The following is a 22,697-nucleotide window of genomic DNA, read 5'->3' as shown; positions in this document are numbered from 1 at the left end:
GCGCAATGGGCACCATTTTAACGTTTTCCCAGTTTTGCTGCTGCAGATAGCGCAGCAGCAACACCGCAGCTAAACGCAGCGAAACAACTTAACTCAGTGGAAATAAGCGTCACATCTTTCGAGGCATTTGAATATATAGAGAGATAAATAAAGAACAAAATAATTAATTATCCAGCATAACTGATCATTGGTGCTGTTCTAAACGACATTATCAATTTTGTAGCACTGCATTTTCGAAAGGACTTCATGTATTGCGATCCGACTGTTTTTTCAGCTGGAATTTTGAACTTGTTCACCTTCTCAGCGAGGTGGTCATATATGATCACTGCAGCTGGTTTCAGCAGCGTGGACACGTTCTTCTTTCTGAGGCAAGTACATGGCAACGTCTCTGTCGCAGGTATTCGATTACTATGAAATTCTTGATTAAGTATCTTGCTCTAGGTATGATTTTCGTCTGAAATATCAGGAGTTTATTTAACGCACAAGCCCTGATGCATTTATTAAGGTCACTTAAAGTGGCGAAAGATTATGCGTTGTCGTACTTCATGTATGGCTTGTTGTTTGCTTTTCTGACAACCCCGTTAAAGATAGAAAGGGCTACATGTATTGTGGTAAATAATTCAGAATGAAGAATACAAATTATAGAGTAATCTACGTGATGTTTGTGTTCAAAGTCAACGAAGCAAGTTATTATGATGCTCAAAGCGTAATCCTTAAATAGAAAAATGTGCTAACTTAACCAAAACGAAGCTGCGTTACCTCTCGTCGCAAGCTGTATAATTTATTAATAACAGACGCAATCCAACTGTTTGTAGCATACTAAAAATAGCGACGTAAATGTTCCTTAAATTTGAAACTTCAATCCCACAAAAAAAGAGAGAGAGGCAGTAATTGTTAGGACGCATGTACACAAGTGTCCTGATGTTAGAGTGTCAAAGCTGATTACTAATCAATATAGGATCTCCTTTATCTTATTTTTTTGTCAATATTCAGATATGCAATAAAAGCGTCACATCTACTGTTGCATGCAATACTCGCCAAGTAGAAATCTACTCATTTTTTAACGAATTTCGTGTTATCATTAGCCGAAATGGTGAGCAGGCCGCCACATTAAATTACGCCTGCTTGACATTTTTTTCCCGCGGAAAATAGGCCAGCAGTCTGCGCAATAAAAAAGAAGTAGTGGTGTTATATTTGTATGGATAACTGTGGTAAAAATTGAGGTTGGATTTGAGACTATGACTTGGGTTTACGATGACTTGTCACTCATCTTACTTCTGGATCTTTGAAAAAAAAGTGTTGCTATTTCAAATAGCGAAATTTGCATCTCTCTTGGCAGTGGATTTTTCCTGTGCTTTACCATCACGAAGCAGAGGAGAAACGGACCCCTCGTTTTCATTATCGGAGCTACAAGACGTCTGATTAGGTAGGAAGCTCGGTGAATGGTTCCGCGTATTAAGTGTGGAGGTGTATTCCCCCCAAAATTATGAAAATTTGTTAGGCATGACCATTGTCCTAACAGACTGATTAAGTGGGAACCTTCCAACAATATGCGCTTAGACATTTTAGCGTTGCAGCACTCATAATCATATGCAAGCTGAAACTAATTGTGCTTCTCTCAAGGTACCGAAGGTACTCGGAGTTATGAACTGTAGCCTGATCTGCCTCCTACAGCTCCTTGAAAGATGTTCACACAGTGGCCGTAACATGCTTGTCTGTGCTGTTAGACCAGTGCTGCCATACTGTAGTTTCCAGATGACAACTTTGTGCGTATACCAAGCATAAACACCATAAAGAACAGTGGTCAAGGGAACCAGCTTTTTCATCAAACGTTATAACTCTGAAAATACTTTTTTTAGTTTTATTCATTCGTTGGGGCATGCCAGCTGTAGGTGGGGAGGGTTTTCGGGACACCGGATTCACGAGCTGGTCTTCCGTACACCCTCACAGGTGGTGTTCCGTCAAAACACTTCGCCTGAGAAGTTTCCGGGCTAAGTTCATGGCATCAGAGGCACGCACACTGTGGCTTGATGTATTTGAAAAGATTATTCACCGGCAGAGAAAATTCTATGCAAGCTTAGCTGTGATCACTTAGTAGCATTACATTCAAAGTTACTTGGAGATGCCCTTACAAGCTTCATAAAGGGCATTCGATAATGAGGAGTCACATTAGGTAATCATCACACCCACTCAATGCATGACGCCTCGCCGCGGTGGTTTAGTGGCTAAGGTATTCGGCCGCTGACCCGCATGTCGCATGATTGAATACCGGCTGCGGCGGCTGCATTCCCGATGGAGGCAGAAATGCTGTAGGCCCGTGTGCTCAGATTAGGGTGCACGTTAAAAAACCACAGGTGGTTGAAATTTCCGGAGCCCTCCACTACGGTGTCTTTGATAATCATATGGTGGGTTTGGAACGTTAAACCCCGCATATCATCATAATCACCACTGAATGCATGACATGCGTGCGGAATAAAATCATAAGCCAGAAGCATTACTGTATAACCATATCTCGTTAAATGCCGATCATTGTAGACACACCAAGAGTATTAGAGCAAGAACAAAAGAGGTACTTTGATATCTCATAAATAAACGTATAGTGAACACAGAAATAACTATACTGCATATAGATTAAAATCTTCTATTATGTAAGACACGGCTACAAGAAATGAGAGAGAGTTCAAAGTCACCACTATAGCTCAGTGTATAGCAGTAAAAGATTAGTAGAAAAGAGGGGTGAGCTGCGAGTATTGGTGCACCCTTCATACTTTATATGAGAAGAGACAGGCTTTTGGCAGCCGGTAACGAACTCAATCTACTTTTTTCATTGCCCAGGACTTGCGTTCCTCTGTTTTTCACCATTATGTGCTTGTACGCACTCGAGCCCTTTGTCGACGGTCCCAACACGAAGGCATTTTTCCAGAACCTCCACAACGAGGTGTACTGTCACTGGTGGCACTTGGTTGTTCAAATAAGAAACTTTTACAACATCACTGGCAAAGTAAGTGCATCTTTTGAGAGAAAACATGCTTGATAAACAAGGCTAGACGTTCAATGCGGTGTGTTTTGTGATGACATGTAATACTTCGGAGATGCAAATGATGTGCCGCTATTTAGATAGCTCAAGCACAGTTAGCGTTTATGTTGTCTTGATCTAATATTTAATAAAACATGATAGCAACATAACTAGGCACATCAATCTGGTAAAGAAAGGAATCAGCATGGACTTGTCTGAAATATATATATATATATATATATATATATATATATATATATATATATATATATATATATATATATATATATATATATATATATATATATATATATACATATATATTGTAGCGAAGCCTCCGAACTATGAAATGGGTCGAACTCTTGAGTACCTTCTAGTGGGGCTACCCAACAAGGACGCCGCTCGCACTGAGAGCCCGTGCTTGGCCGTTACTGTCGCCATTGTGCTTGCTCGCTGTGGACCGGCTATTAAACGCCTTAACATTTTGGTGGAGAGTGCTGTGCCCTTCAAACATCTTCGGTTCACATTCGATGCCCTTGGAGCTTAGATCCCGTACCGTGCCTTCAACCATGCAACAAGACGCCGCCCAGCAAACGCTTCCTCCTGCGCCGACGCCATGTTCCGGTGTCCCCCGCATCCGCGACCCACCTGTCTTCACCGGCGCGGATGGCACCGACGTCGAGGACTGGCTCGTCATGTACGAACGCGTCAGCGTGCCCAATCATCGGGACGAGGCAGGTAAACTCGGCAACCTGGTTTTCTACCTCGCGGGTGTGGCCGGCATGTGGTATAACAACCACGCGTCTGATTTCGCAACCTGGCCCGATTTTAAGACCGCTATCACCAACGTTTTTGGCCGCCCTGCCGTTCGTAAGCTGCAAGCCGAGCAGCGCTTACGCGAACGCGCTCAGCAGGCCGGTGAATCATTCACCAGCTACATTGAAGACGTCTTGGACCTATGCAAGAAATGCAACGACAGCATGTCCGAATCAGACAAGATCCGGAACGTCATGAAGGGCATTGCCGATGATGCCTTCACGATGCTGCTGGCCAAAAACCCAGGCACAGTAGCTGAGGTCATCACGCTGTGCCAGAGCTACGAGGAGCTCCGCCGGCAGCGTTCGATGACCCGTCGCTCCACACCACGAGATGCAGGGCTTGCAGGCTTGGAGGCGAGCTGTGACCAGGTGGCACTGCTGGCAGACCTCAAGTCCTTCATACGTGAGGAAATCGCACGGCAGTTCTCTCTCCTGCCCTTCGCCCACCCACCGGCTGCTCAACAATCGGCCACTACCATTTTCCCCCCCATCCGCCGAGCGATTGAGCAGGAAATAGCGGAGGTTATGCCTGCGTACCACCCACAACAGCTTCCGGCTCCTGTACCCCCAAGTTACGCCCAAGTGGTCGCCAGGCCGCCTCCAGTCGTTCAAGCGCCCGCCCCACTGACTTACGCCGAAGCTGCCGCACGACCTCCATCCTTTGCAGCGGGTATGCCGGCTACGTATGTTGACGTGACCTCTCAGACTCAGCTCCAGCACCCCCTGCAGCCTTTCCAGCCACCGTTCCGTCCATCGGCTCTTGTGTCATGGACAAGACCTACCCCGGCGAACCGATGGCGCACATCCGACAACCGGCCCATTTGCTTTGCCTGCGGTTACGCCGGCCACGTAGCACGTTATTGCACTCGCGTACAGACGCCCCATATCTCGTCGCCTGTTGCTGGCCAGATTAGGCGTACCTATCACGAGGAAACGCCGTCTATGCCACCGCCAACTCGCCTAGCTTCATCTTCTCGTAGGTCACCGTCTCCACGACGTCGTTCCCCGTCCCCCATGCGGCCAAGTTCAGCTGCTCACGAGCGGGAAAACTAGTCGTCGCAGTCCCCGAGGCAAGGACTGCGATGCTATCGCATTGTGAAAGCCCTCAGAGCCGCCCATCTAATGTCATTGACGTGCTTGTGGACGGTGTTCACGCATCTGCTCTTATTGACACAGGAGCTGCAGTATCTGTTATGGACGAAAAATTTTGCCGCTTGCTTCGTAAAGTGACGACGCAAATTTCTGGATTGTCCCTTCGTACCGCCGGTTTGCATCGTATCCATCCTACAGCAGGGTGCACAGCTCGCGTTGTCGTTCAGGACGTTCTGTATGTCGCCCAATTCATCATCATTCCCGCATGCTCTCATGACGTCATCCTGGGGTGGGATTTTCTCTCCCGCAACGACGCCGTCATCCATTGTGCCGCCGCCGAAATTGAACTCTCCCCCTTCTCGCATTTGACGCCGGAAGACAGTTCTTCGAAAGTGAGCAAGATTCTCGTGAAAGACGATACCATAGTGCCTCCAAGCTCCACGATGGGTGTATCTGTCTACTGCGCTGGACTCTCCGACACAATTGCACTCGTTTCGCCATCCGACCGTGCTTGCCGAAGGAAAGGGTTGCTAGTACCTTTCGCGACCGTGCAAATCACCCAGGGCAACGCCTCTATTTTCGTGACCAACCCATCCCCGTACACTAATACCTTGGTTCGAGGGGAATGTCTCGGCAGAGTGGAACCAGTGGATAACGCACAAGTCCTGGACGTACCTGATGACTCACGTTGTCCCAATTTGCGTACCATCAGTGCTGTTTCCACTTCTGATTCGTCATCTCCTGATGTATTTGGCCCTTGCATTGATGACAACCTCACGTCGGTACAGCGTTCCCAGCTTCTGAACCTGTTGCGAGAATATCGTTCTTCTTTCGATGTCGGGCGAAGTTCTCTCGGTCGTGCGTCCGCTGTTACGCATCGTATCGACACTGGTGCCCATCCACCATTACGGCAACGTCCCTACCGCGTGTCGCCTGCTGAACGTCGGGAAATTAACGAGCAGGTTGATGATATGCTCAGACGCGACGTTATTCGGCCCTCGGGCAGTCCATGGGCGTCTCCTGTTGTTCTTGTTGCGAAGAAAGATGGTTCTGCGCGGTTCTGTGTAGACTACAGACGGCTCAATAAGATCACTCGCAAGGATGTTTACCCACTGCCGCGCATCGATGACGCAATTGACAGCCTTCACGGAGCCGAATTTTTTTCTTCTCTCGATCTGCGGTCGGGGTACTGGCAAGTACCCATGGCTGATGACGCTCGACCGAAGGCTGCGTTCATCACACCCGACGGCTTGTACGAATTCAACGTCATGCCGTTTGGTCTATGTAATGCACCTGCGACCTTTGAGCGCATGATGGACACCGTTCTGCGCAACTTGAAATGGCACACGTGCTTGTGTTACCTCGATGACGTTGTGGTGTTCGCTCCAGATTTCTCTACGCACCTCCAACGTCTGAAAGAAGTTTTTGCACGTGTCAGCAATGCCGGCTTGCAACTAAATATGAAGAAGTGCCGCTTTGCAGCACGGCAACTCACCATCCTTGGGTACGTCGTGTCCAAGGATAGCATTCTTCCTGACCCAGCCAAGCTTCGGGCCGTGGCCGAATTCCCCAAACCTGCGTCCGTCAAAGAACTGCGTAGTTTCGTGGGCCTGTGCTCGTACTTCCGACGCTTCATACGAAACTTTGCCACGATCATATCACCGCTGACGAAGCTCCTTGGAAGTAACGGGTCCCTCAATTCGTGGTCGTCTGAGTGCGACGACGCGTTCGCGAAGCTCCGCCATGTGTTGACATCTCCTCCCATTCTACGCCACTACGACCCTACGGCCCCGACGGAGGTGCACACAGACGCCAGCGGTGTAGGCCTCGGCGCTGTCCTGGCGCAGCGCAAACCCGGATTCCCTGAATATGTCGTAGCATATGCAAGCCGTACGCTCACGAGAGCTGAGACAAACTACACCGTCACGGAGAAAGAGTGCCTGGCGATCGTCTGGGCTCTTACAAAGTTTCGACCGTATTTGTATGGTCGCCCATTCGATGTCGTCACCGACCACCATGCACTATGCTGGCTTTTATCATTGAAGGATCCCTCAGGCCGTCTCGCCCGTTGGGCACTTCGTTTACAAGACTACGACATCCGCGTGCTGTACCGCAATGGACGCCAGCATGCTGATGCCGACGCCCTCTCGCGCTCCCCTCTGCCTGAAAGTGATGTGCTCTGCTCAGTATCCTCGGCTGCTGTTTCTGCCATTGACGTTGACATAATCGCTACCGAACAGCGAAAGGATAATTGGATCGGCCCGCTGATCGACTTGCTCTCTGATCCATCGGCAACGCCATCCACGCGTGCATTGCGTCGTCAAGCTCGCCATTTCGCCATTCGTGACGGCCTTCTACACCGACGCAATTACGACGCCGACGGCCGGCAGTGGTTACTCGTGATACCCCGCAGTCTGCGGTCAGAGATATGTGAATCCTTCCATTCTGATCCGCAATGCGCGCACTCTGGGGTATTCAAAACCTACCATCGCATTCGACAACGCTACTTCTGGCGCGGGATGTACCGCTATGTGCAGCAGTTCGTTCGCTCTTGCCTCACTTGCCAACGCCGTAAACCGTCAGCTCACATGTCGCACGCCAGTCTACAACCGTTACCTTGCCCTGACCGTCCCTTTGGGCGCGTAGGTATCGATTTGTATGGACCACTTCCTCTGACGTCGGCTGGTAACCGCTGGGCCATCGTTGCCGTTGACCATTTAACGCGATACGCCGAAACCGCCGCTCTCCCTGCGGCTGCTGCGCGCGATGTTGCGTCCTTCCTGCTGCATCGATTTATACTGCGCCACGGACCACCCCAAGAGCTTCTCAGCGATCGAGGCCGTGTCTTCTTGTCGGAAGTCGTCGAAGCCATTCTGACGGAGTGCCATTCTGTCCACCGCAAAACTACTGCTTACCACCCACAGACGAATGGCCTCACCGAACGCTTTAACCGCACCCTCGGTGACATGCTTTCTATGTACGTCGCTGCCAACCACACTAATTGGGATAATATACTGCCCTTCGTCACCTACGCCTACAACAGCGCCCCTCAGAGCACGACTGGTTTTTCACCTTTCTACTTGCTGTACGGAAGGCACCCATCGCACACTATGGACACGATACTCCCGTACACGCCGGATCCATCTGAGTGTACACCTATTTCCGAGACAGCCAGGCTTGCTGAAGAGTGTCGCGAGCTTGCCAAGACTTTTACGACGCAAGAGCGGCAGAAGAGTATCCGTGATGCCAGCACCACTTCTGAGCCCACGTTCCTTCCTGGTGCGCTTGTATGGCTCTCGATCCCGACCTCTGCCGCTGGCCTCTCTTCCAAACTACGTCCCAAATACGAAGGCCCCTACCGTGTCATCGAGCGCACTTCACCCGTCAACTATCTGATCGAACCCGTTGAACAATCTTCGGACATGCGCCGCCGTGGGCGAGACATCGTCAACGTGGAGCGCCTGAAGGCTTATTATGACCCGCTCATAATAACAAGCTGTTAGGTCGCCAGGCGGCTCCCTCTTCGACCCCGGGGTAATTGTAGCGAAGCTTCCGAACTATGAAATGGGTCGAACTCTTGAGTACCTTCTAGTGGGGCTACCCAACAAGGACGCCGCTCGCACTGAGAGCCCGTGCTTGGCCGTTACTGTCGCCATTGTGCTTGCTCGCTGTGGACCGGCTATTAAACGCCTTAACAATATATATATATATATATATATATATAGAGAGAGAGAGAGAGAGAGAGAATCGTTTGTAAAACATAAGCCCATTCACACATGTTTTATGACTAAAGTTCACTTAAGACTGACAAACAGCGCTCATCGCAGAAAAGCTACGTAAATTACGTAAGTGAGTGAATTACGTAAGTGAAAAACTACGTAAGGGAACGCGAGCTCGCGGGGGGGGGGGGGGTAGGGGGTCTTAGAGGGGGGCGCAAAGGGGCCCCTTATATGGACAATATAAGGAGGGGGGCGCTCCTACACACCTTTGAGACCGCCCCCTCCCTCCTTTTCTGAAGGGGAACCCTGCCAACGCTTAAGAGAAAAAGAGACAGATTGTCGCTTAGCACTGCCATGTGTTTCAATGTGTTGAGGGAAGCGAGGACGAGAAAGAGAAAAACTTCTAGTCGGCGCGCGTAATCTATACGAGACTCACAACAGACTGCCAATCGGAAGAGACGCGCATGCACTTTTCTTGAAGCGGGGTACTCTTTTCCGGCGAGTGTACTGAGTAAAAAATATTTCGTTTTCATATTACTGTAGATAGAGCTCAGTTTATGGACATAGATTAAGATCTACTGGCTTGCGGATCCTTATTGTTTAATATGTGTGTGCACGTGTGGTCACTTGCTTTTGTGCGTGACGACAGTAGTTTGGAGAAGAAACACTGTTTCTACATATTCGTAGGTCTAGAAATGGTTTTTATCTGCATTGCAACGAGGAAGAAGAAACAGATAGACTTGATCAAGAATACACAAAAAATTCATTTGTTTCAAGCACGATTCATTTGGTAAGGAGGCGTTAGTCACAGCAAGGTTTTCACAGCAAATTCGTATGAAGAAAAATAAAGAGATAAAAAAACGGCGCATTCCATGTACCTTGGAAATCGATGTTATGGGGAGCATGCGGATGAAAGATGAATTTATAGTAATAGTTTTATTCAGCGAAACGTTACGAAATGATGCCAAACATAAGCATAAATGTACGCAGAGACATATGTTCAAAGTCGCATGTTTACTGCTGAGTAAACATACGAACACCAACATCGGTTTTAGCGACACCAAAAGCTGTAAGCTGATACGTTGCGCCCATTTGTCGCGCGTATGCCAGCGAGGATAGCGGTCCCTAGACACTAATATTCATAAGCGTCAGCGAATGGCGCCTAAGTAACACTGACGTTAACCCAATGTGACGGCTGTATAATAACACGTTCTAAGCAACGGGAAATCTTCAGTCTTACCCAAGACCTCTCTGGTGTACATCACTGCCCCTGGAATGCCTTACTGAAGAGCCGAAGACGTAAAAACGCAGTTTCGCTATGACCGCCAGCTTCGTGAAACGCGCCGGAGTAGAGAAAGCAACCCGGGCTACCCTTGCTGACACATTGCGGAAAAAAGGCGGCAACTTGAGCGATTTTGCGACGCCCAAAGTGCATTGCCGAACCGGCGTCGTCTGTCACCTCTTATTTTTCTGTCGCCTTGCTTTTAAACCAGAGCAACAATTCAGTACACACGCACAGAAAATACCTTGCTGTTTAACATACGTATGTCGTACATTAGAGAAAAAAAATAGGCAGAGGATAATTGAATTGCATTTGCCTCCCGGAATCATGTTCGCGAACATAGAAAAATAAACAATGTTTGTGTGAATAAAAATAACCTCTACCTTTCAGGATGTCTTACCGCATACATGGTACCTATCGGCAGATTTCCAGCTGTATGTCATCTCGCTTCTCGTCCTGCTGATACTGAAACGGTGAGGATATTATATGAAACAAAAACAGCGTTAGTCGGGTGGCATTATTCACACGATAACAATTTGAAATGGGTGATTCAATGAGTTGCATAAAAGACACCAAAGCTATATAGCGCAGCTCTTTTATAACAACTAGTACAGATAAACAAAGCCACTCACAATAATTCTACGAGCTGCTGTTGAGGTTGCCAACTTCGAATAAAGTGACCTTAAAGAAGCACGCATTTTTGTTTTGTTCCCTTTTACCCAAGTGCCCTGCGGCCATTATGGGGCGGCGTTAAGCGCTCAATGCAATGCTCATGGTGCTGTTACGATAAAGCCTGTTTTTAATTATTCCCAGCCGCAAGACGTTGGTCTTCGGAGTATTCGGCGCGTTGTCTCTACTGGGCTGCGTCGCTGGAGCATGCGTCGTTGCGCGCTTGCAGCTGCTGCCATTTATGATGTTTCCAGGGCCACTTCCAGAGTGAGTATTGATTGATTGATATGGGGGGTTCAACGTTCCAAAACCACCATATGATTATCAAAGACACCGTAGTGGAGGGCTCTGGAAATTTCGACCACCTGTGGTTTTTTAATGTGCACCCAAATCTGAGCACACGGGCCTACAGCATTTATGCCTCTTTCGGGAATGCAGCCGCCGCAGCCGGGATTCGATCCCGCGACCTGTGGGTCAGCAGCCGAGTACCTTAGCCACTAGACCACCGTGGCGGGGCCCGGAATGAGTATAGCACACCGGCTTAGCCGTTCTTGTGCTCGCCTACCACAGACCATATGAATACGAGTAGTGTGAATGCGAGCCTATAGTCAAACCGAAAAAAAAAAACGTCAATGGGTGGCAGCACGGGCGTCAGCACAATGCTTTTAATGTGTTCTTTTACTACTCCAAAAAATTTACCTATGCCACAGCTAATATATAATCAAGAACTAACTGAGCTTGAAAATGTTATATAGTACCAGGACCCAGTAAATATAATATAATGATCACTACGTAAGGTAAATCGCTTGCTATGCTTGCGCGACATTTGTCGTGTGCAGCAGTTTTGTCATTGTGCACTTCAAACTTCACGTTGAAGTGGACTACTAAGTTTTTCGGCTGACGAAAGATGTGTCTGGGCGTGCTTTTTCTTCTTTTTTTTTTGAAGTCTTGGTTTGTACGTGTTTTAGCGTTTGATCGGCTTTGATATGCCAACTTTTTCTATGCTGTTCATGCGCATGTTCCGCGTGTTGCTGCAGCTGTATTCGCAGGCCTTCTGTCTTCGACCAGCACTGCTTTTATTATCCGTGGATGCTAAAATAACTCTTTTGGTTTGGTGCAGTTCGGTGCACGAAAGAGAAAAATAACGTGGCCCCTGATTATCAATGTGGGCGGAATGCATATTTGTCGACGGTGTCCTCTAGCAGAGCCAAAACTTTGTGACGAGAACATTTCCTGCCGTTCCTCCTTCCATTGATCCCCTCAAAACAGTTGTTCCCCCGTTTTCAAACATGTAGGCCATGTTATTCCGCTTGGTCTTTTTCGGGAGTAACACTTGGTTGTAACGACTAAAAGCAGCCATTGCTCCCACTTTGGTCGCTTTTTTTTTTAGTTTCATGCTGCGCCACTCACACCTGTATCGTATGCACTGTTCCTCAGCAACCGATGTTCTCTTGAACATGTGTAAATCTGATGTTTTAGCAAAACGGATTGCGACTTCATCAATGTCTTATTTCGTTGTTGCGTGTAATTGTTGCGTTTCATTGATTCGTACCTTGTATTTGCACTGCTGAGCAGGAATATGAAGGTCAGACTGCCGCCTCTGGTAAGCAAAACAATTAGGAAGGAGCATTGCACGAGGCGAAAGAAAGAAAAGGAAGTAGATGCTAGCAGGTCGATCTCCCATGGTGCGTTGCACCAGGACCCTGAGGACCGACCGACCGACCGACCGACCGACCGACCGACCGACCGACCGACCGACCGACCGACCGACCGACCGACCGACCGAGAGAGAGAGAGATGCGCAAAGCTTCGCTTGCCCATCTTCCAATTTTCTGATTGAGGAAGGGCTCCTGATTTCTGTTTTTAGCTCTTTGCTTCTTTTTTTCTGTGAACCACTGCAGCCTCACCCTGCGAACTCTCAGCGAATACTACATCCGGCCTTACTACCACGCCGTGTGCTTCTTTGGCGGCTGCATGACGTACCTCATCGTAGATGACTTCAGGGAGTCCAAGATATCCAAGGTAATGCTTCACCAACCTTTACACGTTGAGATACAGTGTGTACTAACTCTGGATGAGTTTAGACAGATGAAGTATTTTGTTTAAAAATATTATATTGTCAACCTTACAACACCTATAGCAGAGCAATGACATCGCCCATGGTCGTATAACGGATCCGGCCCGGTGCTTGCTGTGCCGAAGTAATCCTCGAAAACTCGATCTCACCTGCCCACCCAACTTCCTGCGTTGCTTGGCTTTATAAAGTTTCCGACAATACTTACTAGAGGGAACTCTGGCGCTAGTGTCTAAGGGAGTTGCAACACACGGCGCTTCAACGAGCATGGGAATGATGGGTAGTACACACATTTGACTAATTTTCGTACTTCTGGCCTGCTTCTGGCTCCGTGTGTGTTCGTGTGGCTTGGAGCTGTTTTGTCACGAAACGAAAATCAGCAAATGTTCAGCGGTTGCGCTTCACCATCTTGTTGGTTTAGACTTACCTTTCCAAACTGGGTCGCGAATTTCAAAAGGGTTCAATCTTTCTTTCAAAACAAAACCGTAACGAAGCCGCAAGTACGAGTACTAGGCAAATGTGTGTACTACCCATGGTCGCTGAGAAATCGCAGCGCCAGAGTGCCCTCTAGTTAATTTTGAGAAACTCTATGCTTGGCTTCTCTTGGAATCTAAAGTCTGCTACCCGTAGTGACAAGCGGGTATCTTGCATCCTCGCTGCGTACGCTACCCATGTTCATTTTCCCCCTCGCCATTTAGACTAAAGTGCACTTTACACGTGTGCTTCCCATGGCCCACCCAGCTCTCTTGATTTCGCCGAAGGTTATACCTATTATTTTGCTTTCCATGCCTTGTTGCGTTGTCTTCAATTTAAAATGAACTGTCTTTTAAGCTTACACGTTTCTGTTACGTAATTAACTTACCGGTAGGACGCATTTGCTATATTGGCTTTCTCTTGAAATACCGAAAAACTGCCATCAAAGATCTAAGGGTACCCACCAAGTGGACTCCAGCTCATTCTTATTCTTCAAGTTTATGCCATCTCCCGAATTTGTGGCCACTACATCTCCTCTACGTATACGTATACCTTATCTCTTTCGCTGCATGGCGTCATATCGCAAGGCGTTGTTCTCTCCCATGATATTTTAAACTTCAGTTTTGTGCATATTACTGATGAGACATGCCGTTTTTTGTATTATTTTTTTAACATACCGTTCTGCTTTCTTTTCCCAATTATAATAGTTGTATATACTCAGTTCGGCTTTTTGACACATGGGCTAATCAATATTCTGCATAGCCGAACTCACGCAAAATCTCAATCGCTCTTCGGATTGAGTCCGAGTCATTCGTTGCAGGACTCAGTTCCACCTTATATACAGTGTAGTACAATAGATATAATGTATGTTGTGCTAGTACAGTGATAAAGTGATGCCTCTGTTTTGCGTTTACTTCTCCAGAGGCTACAGCAGGTTGGCTGGTGTGGGTCCGTTGCCTGCGGTTTGTTTTGCGTATTTGTGAAGTTCGCCTGGTACACTAGCCCCAATCCCGTGCCAATGGGTGTGGCACTCTTAGCGGCATTCTCCGACCGCATCCTGTGGACGCTCTTCCTTTCATGGATCACGCTCACATGCTGCATGGGGCGAGGGGGTAAGGCTGCCTGTCTTAGTTTTTTTTTTTGACATATTGCATACGGAGTTGTAACACGCCAAAGCTCACTGTTTTATTTCGTCGTTGTTGATGTATAGCCGAAGAGGAGGGGTACAGGCCTTTCAGCGCAAATAAATGCACCCTTCAGCCAGATGTAAGGCGACAAGGTGCTATACGCTGTCTGATGACGCTATCTCACATCTTTGGTTGACATGTACACATCACTTGGCTGATGGACCAAATGTGGTTACCTATGTAGAAAAAGGGCACACAATGAAATTCAGTAAAAGTAAATATTGTGAAACCATGTTGTCTAGAAGAAGAATGGCGATTTGGGCTAGTTGGTTTGAATTCATAGTAATTCGTGTTGTCCTCTTTTGCCTTCGTACCTCGACTTTGTCTGTTTCTTCTAGCACATCCGTGCTCGCGCTGCAGCCCTTATTACCATGTTGTCTAGATCACTTATAGAATTATTTCTTTCTGTTGTGCTCTGATCCAATATAAAGGAAACCACGCTGTTACTCTCACTATCGCAATCATCGCCTAAGGAAAAGGACACTTCTTCCGATTTTACCTGAAACGACAGCATTCCGTTGGGCACAGAACAATAAACTATTGCAATCTTGGAATTCACATGAACGTCGAAGATACCAATCCGCATCCATGTTACAACAATATCCTCACTATATATTGGTAAGGTAGGCATTTGATAATCTTGGCGCCCGTCCCCTGTGACTGCGTTTTTACGCCGAATGAAATGGCACAGGAACACGAAAGGCAAAGCATGCTCACGCTCTTGTGCATGGTTTGTCTTCCTGTGCCCTTTTCTCATTTGGCGACAAAACGAAGCTATGGTTCCCAATAAAGCCTTTGTCTGCAGTCTAGGAGTCCACTTGAGAAGCTTGACACCCACCACTTAATGATTTAATTTTATCAAGCATGCTTAACAATATCCTTCTTGATGTTCACGATGTTTTTCTTCCGTACTAAATGGATGCCACGTTTACAGGTGTACAGGATCTCGTACAATAATTTTCTGCCAACGTTTTGTTTTTTATTCCTTACTGTACCCTTAAAATTTTCGTGACGATGCCCGAAAATTCCAAAGTGGCCAGTATGTTGACGTGCATTGAATTTGTTCGCGTGATACGTCCATAACTTACACAAACAAGCTAATTGTTCTGACAGATGGATGAGCTAGCATATATAAAATGAAGGGCGAGATTGTGTAATAAAGTTAGGCCATGTATTGACCGAATTATACATGCAATGGCATATAGAGAGAAAATGTAGCGTAAATTTAGTCAAGAATAGCCGTTATGCCATTCCCACACGGCGAAATAAATAAAAAAAATCATTCGGCCCAGCCCAAGCCGACATTGAACATGGTAGTAAACATACATGGGATTAAGTTCTGTAGGCTTCCCATATTTTGCATAATCTATAGCAACGTACTTCTTGTTGCAGCGTAAGTTGCGATCGTATTTCTCTGATCCTACAGGTATGCCCTATTGCACATCAACACATTCAATTTTTATTATGCTGGGCAGAAAACTGGCCGAAAGGTTGCCCTAAAAACACTCACTTGCTCCCCACAAATTACTTCACATTAAAGAAAGCGCTGGCACAGAGCCACGATGTGTTCTGAACCACTCTCGCGAAATAGTTGCCTTCGAGGCATTTCAAGAGGCAGGAATAAGTAATATATTTGCCCGGTTAGTTTAGAGAGCCACGAAAACCGGAGAGCACTCGAAGCTGAAAGCGCTGAAAGACCGCTCTCAGCTTGTGACTAGAAGCATGAGACTGAGGCCTAAAATGATTTATATTGAGTGGACTTTCTCAGTGATTTAAAGGGGCCCTGTAACATTTTTTTTTGTTTTGGCAGAGAACCCTGCCGATCAGGAGTAGATACTTCAGTAAACACGCGAGCAAAACATTCAAGCCCAACATACGACATCGAGTTTACAAACAATTCTAACGGTAAACTGGAGTTCATTCCCTCTTCTTTCTGCTTATGATGTCATATAACTTAATGATCCCATCGTAAGGCGCATCATGAGCTATACATCGTGATCTAAATAGTTGAAGCAATCGCCGTGAGAGGCCGCCACGCGTCCACGAATGCGCTCGTGATCGTCCTGAAGGTAAAGAGCACGTTCGAGAAAAAAAAACAAAAAAAAACAGGGTTATAACGCACGTAAAGCAACTTCTTCACCCCTTGCTTTAGTTTCCAGCAGGCTCGTCGACGCGAGAAAAGCGACGAAACATTCAGCACGTGTGAAAAATATATAACTGCATGTTCTTGCAATGGGCGACTCAGAAGACGATACATTTACTTAGGGGGTTACGGTAGGGTTATGGTGGTTAAATGATATAGGACAGTTTTTGCATAGTATTTGAGAAACTGCTGCAAGTATTAACATAAAGCTTCACGTGCCTACGAAGAATGCCACTGGCTATCACGTGACAAACTTTTCTATGGCTAGACTGCCAAGCCTTCCTATGGCCCACTCCCAAATTTTAAGGTGGTTTCACCTATTCCGTTTACCTTTTCTTTGCAGCCACTGAAACGAATTTAATGATATTCAGCTGCGTTATTGTAGAGACTCGTAGGTTATAGCTCAACTAAAAAGTACGCATCCTTCTTGGAGTGTTTGTCAAAAACAAATAAAATTACTACATACAGCCACAGAGGGTGCGTATTGTTGTTCCTTAGTGTGAAGTCCATTGTTCAGCGTGAAAATTGCAAATAAGATTTTTGGGGATATGCCCTGTCATATTATTTTAATGAAACCGTGCAAAGGTTACCCGGAAAAGTGTGGCACGGTCCCTTTAAGAAATTATCAAAAGTTGAACAGTCAACGGGAGTTTGCTTGCTTTTCGTGCAATGGTAGAGAGGCCACCACCTTTAGTGCGGGTGGCATCAAGTGGCTAGAGCAAATCCAGTTCGCAGAAGCAAGTTGAATGGGTACGATTTCTTTTCATTCACCAATAGAAGCATTTTTCGGGCGTGCATATTACATGTAGAGTAGTTCACGTTTTTTCAGGTAACTTTCAAGTATACGACTTCGCTAAAAGCCAATGTGGTTGTTTTCACTCGTATTGTCTATGTAGGAGTTCTATCCAAACTGCTGTCTTGGAACGCCTACGTGCCCCTGAGTAAGCTCTCCTTCGGCGTCTACCTCATTCACGTGCCTTTCCTGCACCTGTGGTTTTACTCGTCCAGAGAACGAAGGTTCTGGTCAGTGTTCAATCAGGTGAATGGTGTGTTTTATGTCAGAAGTATTAGTAGTGAGTGTGCAACACATGTCTCGAGGAGGTTATACCGTACCGCCTGAGCCTGCAGTTCCCGTACGAGGCTTTATTTTAGGGGCGAAGCTTTTTATAGCAGCACCCATTCGTCCATCGTAGCCGTTGTAGTGTGTAACAAGTATAACATTTTGACTTCCAAGGTGGTGCCGGTGAGAGATTTCTTCTGTGCATTGTTGAACAATAGAAAATAGTGCTCAATGTACGTGTCAATGGCTGCTAATGTCGAATGAGAGACAGGAGCATTCGACTTTTAGTTAACGCGCACACTGCGATCCCCATTAGCAGCCATTGGCATGTACATTGAGCACTATCTGACAAGAAAAGGTTGCTACGTTATACTCGCTGGGTGTAACCTCCTTAGTTTTTTAGAAAGGCTTAGCGAGCGTTGAGCCGCAGTGCCATGAATACATTGAACTAGTATATACCATGAATGAACTCGAGGTGGTTAAAAGTGGGAAAAAGATGCGAAGCGCAAGCCGTAAGAAAGTAAAAGCCGAATTCTCCTGTCTCGCATTTCCCATTAGCAGCCATTGGCATGAACATTGAGCACTATTTGACAAGAAAAGGTTGCTACTTTATACTCGCTGGGTGTAACCTCCTTGGTTTTAGAAAGGTTTAGCGAGCGTTGGGCTGCTGTGCCATGAATACAGTGAACTAGTATATACCACGAACTCGAGGTGGTTAAAGGTGGGAAGTAGATCGAAGCGCAAGTCATAAGAAAGTGTGCGTGTGCCACCTCTCATTTAGTCTTTGGAATGTCTGCTGGATGGCGGTGCTTCTATATGAGGAATATATGATGAAAAGATGCTAGATGGTGGTACTTCGAGTGTTGAATAGATGGACGAGTGGACACACAGACAGATGCATGGATGGTCGCATGAACGGACGCAGGGACGGACGCACGAACAGACGCACGCACGGACGGGCGGATGGACGCATGGACGGTCACACAGACAGACACATGGACGGACGGAAGCAAGAACGAATGGACGGGCGAATGCTTCGCCTAACTCTCCATCATTCACTCCGTGGATATGCTGCCAATTTTTTTAGTATGTGTATACGAAGAAAACCTTACGAGCCTCATCAAACGCGAAAATTTACCGTAGGCATCCACGGAGTCGGCTGTTACATGAATGATGCAAGAATTCTTCGTCACTTAACGGCGTAATCCTACGACGTCTTCATGATGTCACCAAACGCCAACATATGAGGTATTCTTGCAACGTAATTGACGTCATCATATTACATCGTAGTTTGGTTAAAGGTGAGCTGATCACGGATGCTATGTAAAACCAGGTAAAGTGAAGAAAGCTCGCAACGCCTCCAATCTTCGATGCAATACCGATATGTGGGTTCCTGCTGGTGTGCGATGGAGATGGAGTCGCACATGCGTCCGCCAGACCCCACGAAGCCTGCAGCAGCAGCCTCCAGGAAGCGCAATGGCACCGTGAGTGACAGTGACATCGACGATGCCATGAAACTACTTTGTCCGCAGTGAAGAGACCCGTGACGACACTTTCGAGCTTGTGAGGAGCCGCAAGGCTGAGAGACGGTTTCTGGGCACGCCATCTGATTCGAGGGCGCCCCCCATAAGATCTTCGCGTAGTATTGAGGCATTCACCGTCCTATTTATGCCAGTTCTCGCCACAGACAATATGAGGCGCCTCAAGAGACAAGCCTTGTCTGCACAGCTAGAGGCACTGGTGTCAAACGAAACCAAAGATGTCAGAGTGATCACGCGCAAGAGTGTTTCAGTGATTGACGTCAACCACATGGCTGTGCTGGATGTATTGCGCAATTTCAAAGACATTATTGGCATGGGAGTCCGCTCTTACCAAGCGCTGCACAAAGAAGTCAGCACTGTAGTAATCTATGATGTTAACGAGACCAATGTCAACGCAGACTTGCCAATCCGGATTAGGCCCGCTACAGAATGCACCATCATCACAAGTGCTTTTCGTCTCGGCACGTCACGCTGCGTGAAGATCATATTCAAGGGTGAAACTCTCCCGTCACACGTGAAGGTGAGACACTTTCGACACGCTGTTCATCCATTCGTACCAAGGCGCACGTTAGCTGCAGAAAGCTTTAAGTGAGGTCGGTGGTCAGTTGGGAATAAGCAAATCGATGGAGAAAAACAAAAAAGAGGCGAATTCCACCTTTGAGCTGCTTTAGGCGAATGAATGAAGGATATTGTAAGCTTTATGATGCCGAGGGTCGGTGTCGATACTTCGTGTTACAAGAATCTACCCCTGTCCACCTGAGTGGCTGTGTTGACGCCCCGATGAGGACGCAGCGGTGAGTCTGGTTCCCTTTGTGACGGATCACAGAACACTGTTACTCGTTTTTATAAACGTTCAATAAAAACCAAAAGGTGCCTCATTTCCCCTATAGTTCTCCTTGTGGTGTGCCTCATTATGAGATACTTTTTTAAAGACACACACGCACAAGTGCTGCAATTCAGAGTGTTTGGTTGCTTCGCTGAGAATATACTATTCTGCTAGGATTGCTTACTGCAAGGCTTTTCAACAGAATTTGAGCAAAACCACGCCTATTAATTTGGTTTCTGTTTGTCACTGCCCCCCTTTTCATGAACATTAACTGTAAGGTGGGCACACTGCCCTTGTATTCGTATTTCGTAATACCCTTCGGGCCAAAGGCCTTATGGAGTGGGTGTGAAACACTATTTTTTACTTATACGATTCTAGCTAATAAATAATTTAGAGAGAACAAAATATAAGGATTGTGTACAAAGAGAAGAAGTAAGTAGGTGGAGCTGTACTCAATCATAGGAAAGTTTCAACCCTTTCTTGTGCCGTAAAGGAATGAATAAGGATGCTCACGGCAGATTTAGAAAACAGTGTAACTGTAGGCTTGGTAAAAATGCAAGTAGAAACACTACTCATAACTCATGACCACAAAATAAACAGTAAAAGCAGCAACGTCATACTAGGTGACACTGGTATAAATGTCATCAAACTTAGAGTAAAAATAGTTTCCAATGTTGTTCTGAAAATTGTGTGTGCAAGCTTGGCTACAATAGCCGAAATAGATAAAAACGCAGTTTCCCAAAGAACGTTGTGGGCTGTATAAGCGCCTGCCCTTCCGACTAACCCGTTCAGCACAACAACAACATAACGGATGTCGCTATACAAAAACACTAAATTTGTAACCGGAACTTCTATAAATTCTTCCAGATAATGTTTTTTCAACATCTTTATTGAACAATAACAAACAATCTGCCATTATTTGGGCTTCTGTTTCAGGTCACGCTGCTGTTCGCGCTGCTCGTCTGGAGCTTCCTACTTTCCTATTTAGCATTCCTCGTTTGCGAGGCTCCGACTGCTGCACTTGACAAGCTGGTACTTACGAGGTTAATGGGCGGTGGAAGAAATGAAGAAACTATCAACAACTCGCGCAAGGTGCTACCCGGAAACACTCGAATGAATGGGAGCGACGTGAAGAAATCACGTAACTCAGAAGACAACGTGGTCTATCGCTGCTAAGCCTATAGCACAATGCCGGACTTCGGTTTCTCTAGCGCCTGGCGAGCCCATATTCTGGCACGGAATGTTGCTCGACGGAAAGCGTATACCGTGTTTTAAGCGAGAATAGGTTGAAACAGCGCACGCCTTGCAGTAGGCCAATCATCATGTAGGTAGACGAGTTCTAAAATCTTGCTTTTATTCATCGCTGGAACTCATGGAAAGTGGCGGTGTCACCCGCCATCAATGTGATTGTGATGCGGGACTTAGCGTTTAGCATGTTGGGCGAGGGGGAAGAGTTAGACTTCTGCAAAAGAAAACGGCATTCTTGAAGCAGATAACAACAGTGCCATGGAATTCATCACGACCACGCTGAGGCTCTGCAAGCTACTACAAGTCCTGGGCAATGTCATCAAAATTCCCCATCATCAATAAATTGGTGCAGTGAACTGCATCGTATACTGGAACTTTTGTCAGATTGTCCGTGAATTATTAGCTTTTGGTTTCTAGTTCTGCTTTCTTTGCGCACATTTTTTGTACTATAGTCACTTTTCGGGGGGGCATCTGTAAAGTGACCTATATTCTTTTGGGGCGGATGCATACTATTGTTTTACTGCTTCATGCAGAAGCACCGAGTATTGATATTTCTCTATACCAAGTGAATGATATAGGAACCGGTGGCAACTGTAATATAGTGCTTTCCTTATACACCAACAGTGTCGTGTCCGACAATTCAGTAATCTTGCGGCTATATTCTCTTTTATGTAGACGTTATTAGTTCTAGCAGAATGTTGTGATATGCTGGGGGCCAGGGCATCGAGATATTAAGAGCAATGAGCTCACTGACATGATTTTCCCATCTTTCCATGCAGACAGCTACGGCACATCCAAAGACGTTTATTTAAAAGACACAAACATTGCTTTTAGAAGACCCCAAGTCACATTGGTAACATCGGTGGGGCAACGAAACACAAAATAAAATGCACATGGTAGAGACAGAGCTCGGTAACTTGCCACCTACATCAAAGACACGTCGTACAGAAGTCACAGTTGGCAGATGAAAAATTCCACACACACACACACACACACACACACACACACACACACACACACACACACACACACACACACACACACACACACACACACACACACACACACACACACACACACACACACACACACACACACACACACACACACACACACACACACACACACACACACACACACACACACACACACACACACACACACACACACACACACACACACACACACACACACACACACACACACACACACACACACACACACACACACACACCTTTTGTTCGGGGTTGAGTCACCTAGCAGCGATGTATGTTCTCAGCCACTGAATAGCCGTATAGAAGAATGCATTTCCCATTACTTTACAAGTACCAAATTCTTAACCATTATATAATGTTTTCAGGTAACAAGCTTCTCAATTGACATGAATCAATTTTATCATTTTTAAAAGATGTGCATACTATTATGGTCATATATTCAGTTAATCTTTAGCGCAGCCTCTCAACAGATGCTGTGGTAGCGGTATTTTTCTTCTTGAAAGCACCTACATCTCAGCCTGTCGTGCTTATTGTAAAGAAGACAGTGTCGCTA

The 22,697-nt window shown here is 46.5% G+C and overlaps 1 protein-coding gene and 1 long non-coding RNA gene across 2 annotated transcripts; both read left to right on the top strand.

Annotated features, from left to right (window-relative positions):
• Positions 1-1,361: 1,361 nt before the first annotated feature.
• On the top strand, positions 1,362-10,400 carry LOC142803826 (uncharacterized). Its single transcript, XR_012894317.1, has 3 exons — positions 1,362-1,426; positions 2,836-3,001; positions 10,318-10,400. It is a non-coding gene; the product is annotated as an uncharacterized LOC142803826 (long non-coding RNA).
• Positions 10,401-10,745: 345 nt separating this feature from the next.
• On the top strand, positions 10,746-21,704 carry LOC142803825 (nose resistant to fluoxetine protein 6-like). The gene is made up of 5 exons (XM_075889963.1): positions 10,746-10,863; positions 12,498-12,618; positions 14,067-14,256; positions 17,371-17,513; positions 20,838-21,704. The coding sequence occupies exons 1-5, from the start codon at positions 10,838-10,840 to the stop codon at positions 21,075-21,077; spliced, it is 720 nt and encodes a 239-aa protein (XP_075746078.1). The 5' UTR covers positions 10,746-10,837; the 3' UTR covers positions 21,078-21,704.
• Positions 21,705-22,697: the final 993 nt, after the last annotated feature.

The sequence above is a fragment of the Rhipicephalus microplus genome, chromosome 3, assembly GCF_043290135.1.
Source record: "Rhipicephalus microplus isolate Deutch F79 chromosome 3, USDA_Rmic, whole genome shotgun sequence".
Classification (NCBI taxonomy): Eukaryota; Metazoa; Arthropoda; class Arachnida; order Ixodida; family Ixodidae; genus Rhipicephalus; species Rhipicephalus microplus.
Note: the sequence above shows the minus strand (reverse complement) of the source record. Positions and strands in the feature narration are given on the sequence as shown.

Coding starts and splice junctions, on each gene's coding strand:
- LOC142803825 (XM_075889963.1), top strand. CDS start 10,838: ATGATGTTTCCAGGGCCACTTCCAGA. Junction 10,864..12,497: donor TTTCCAGGGCCACTTCCAGA/GTGAGTATTGAT, acceptor GAACCACTGCAG/CCTCACCCTGCGAACTCTCA. Junction 12,619..14,066: donor GGGAGTCCAAGATATCCAAG/GTAATGCTTCAC, acceptor TTACTTCTCCAG/AGGCTACAGCAGGTTGGCTG.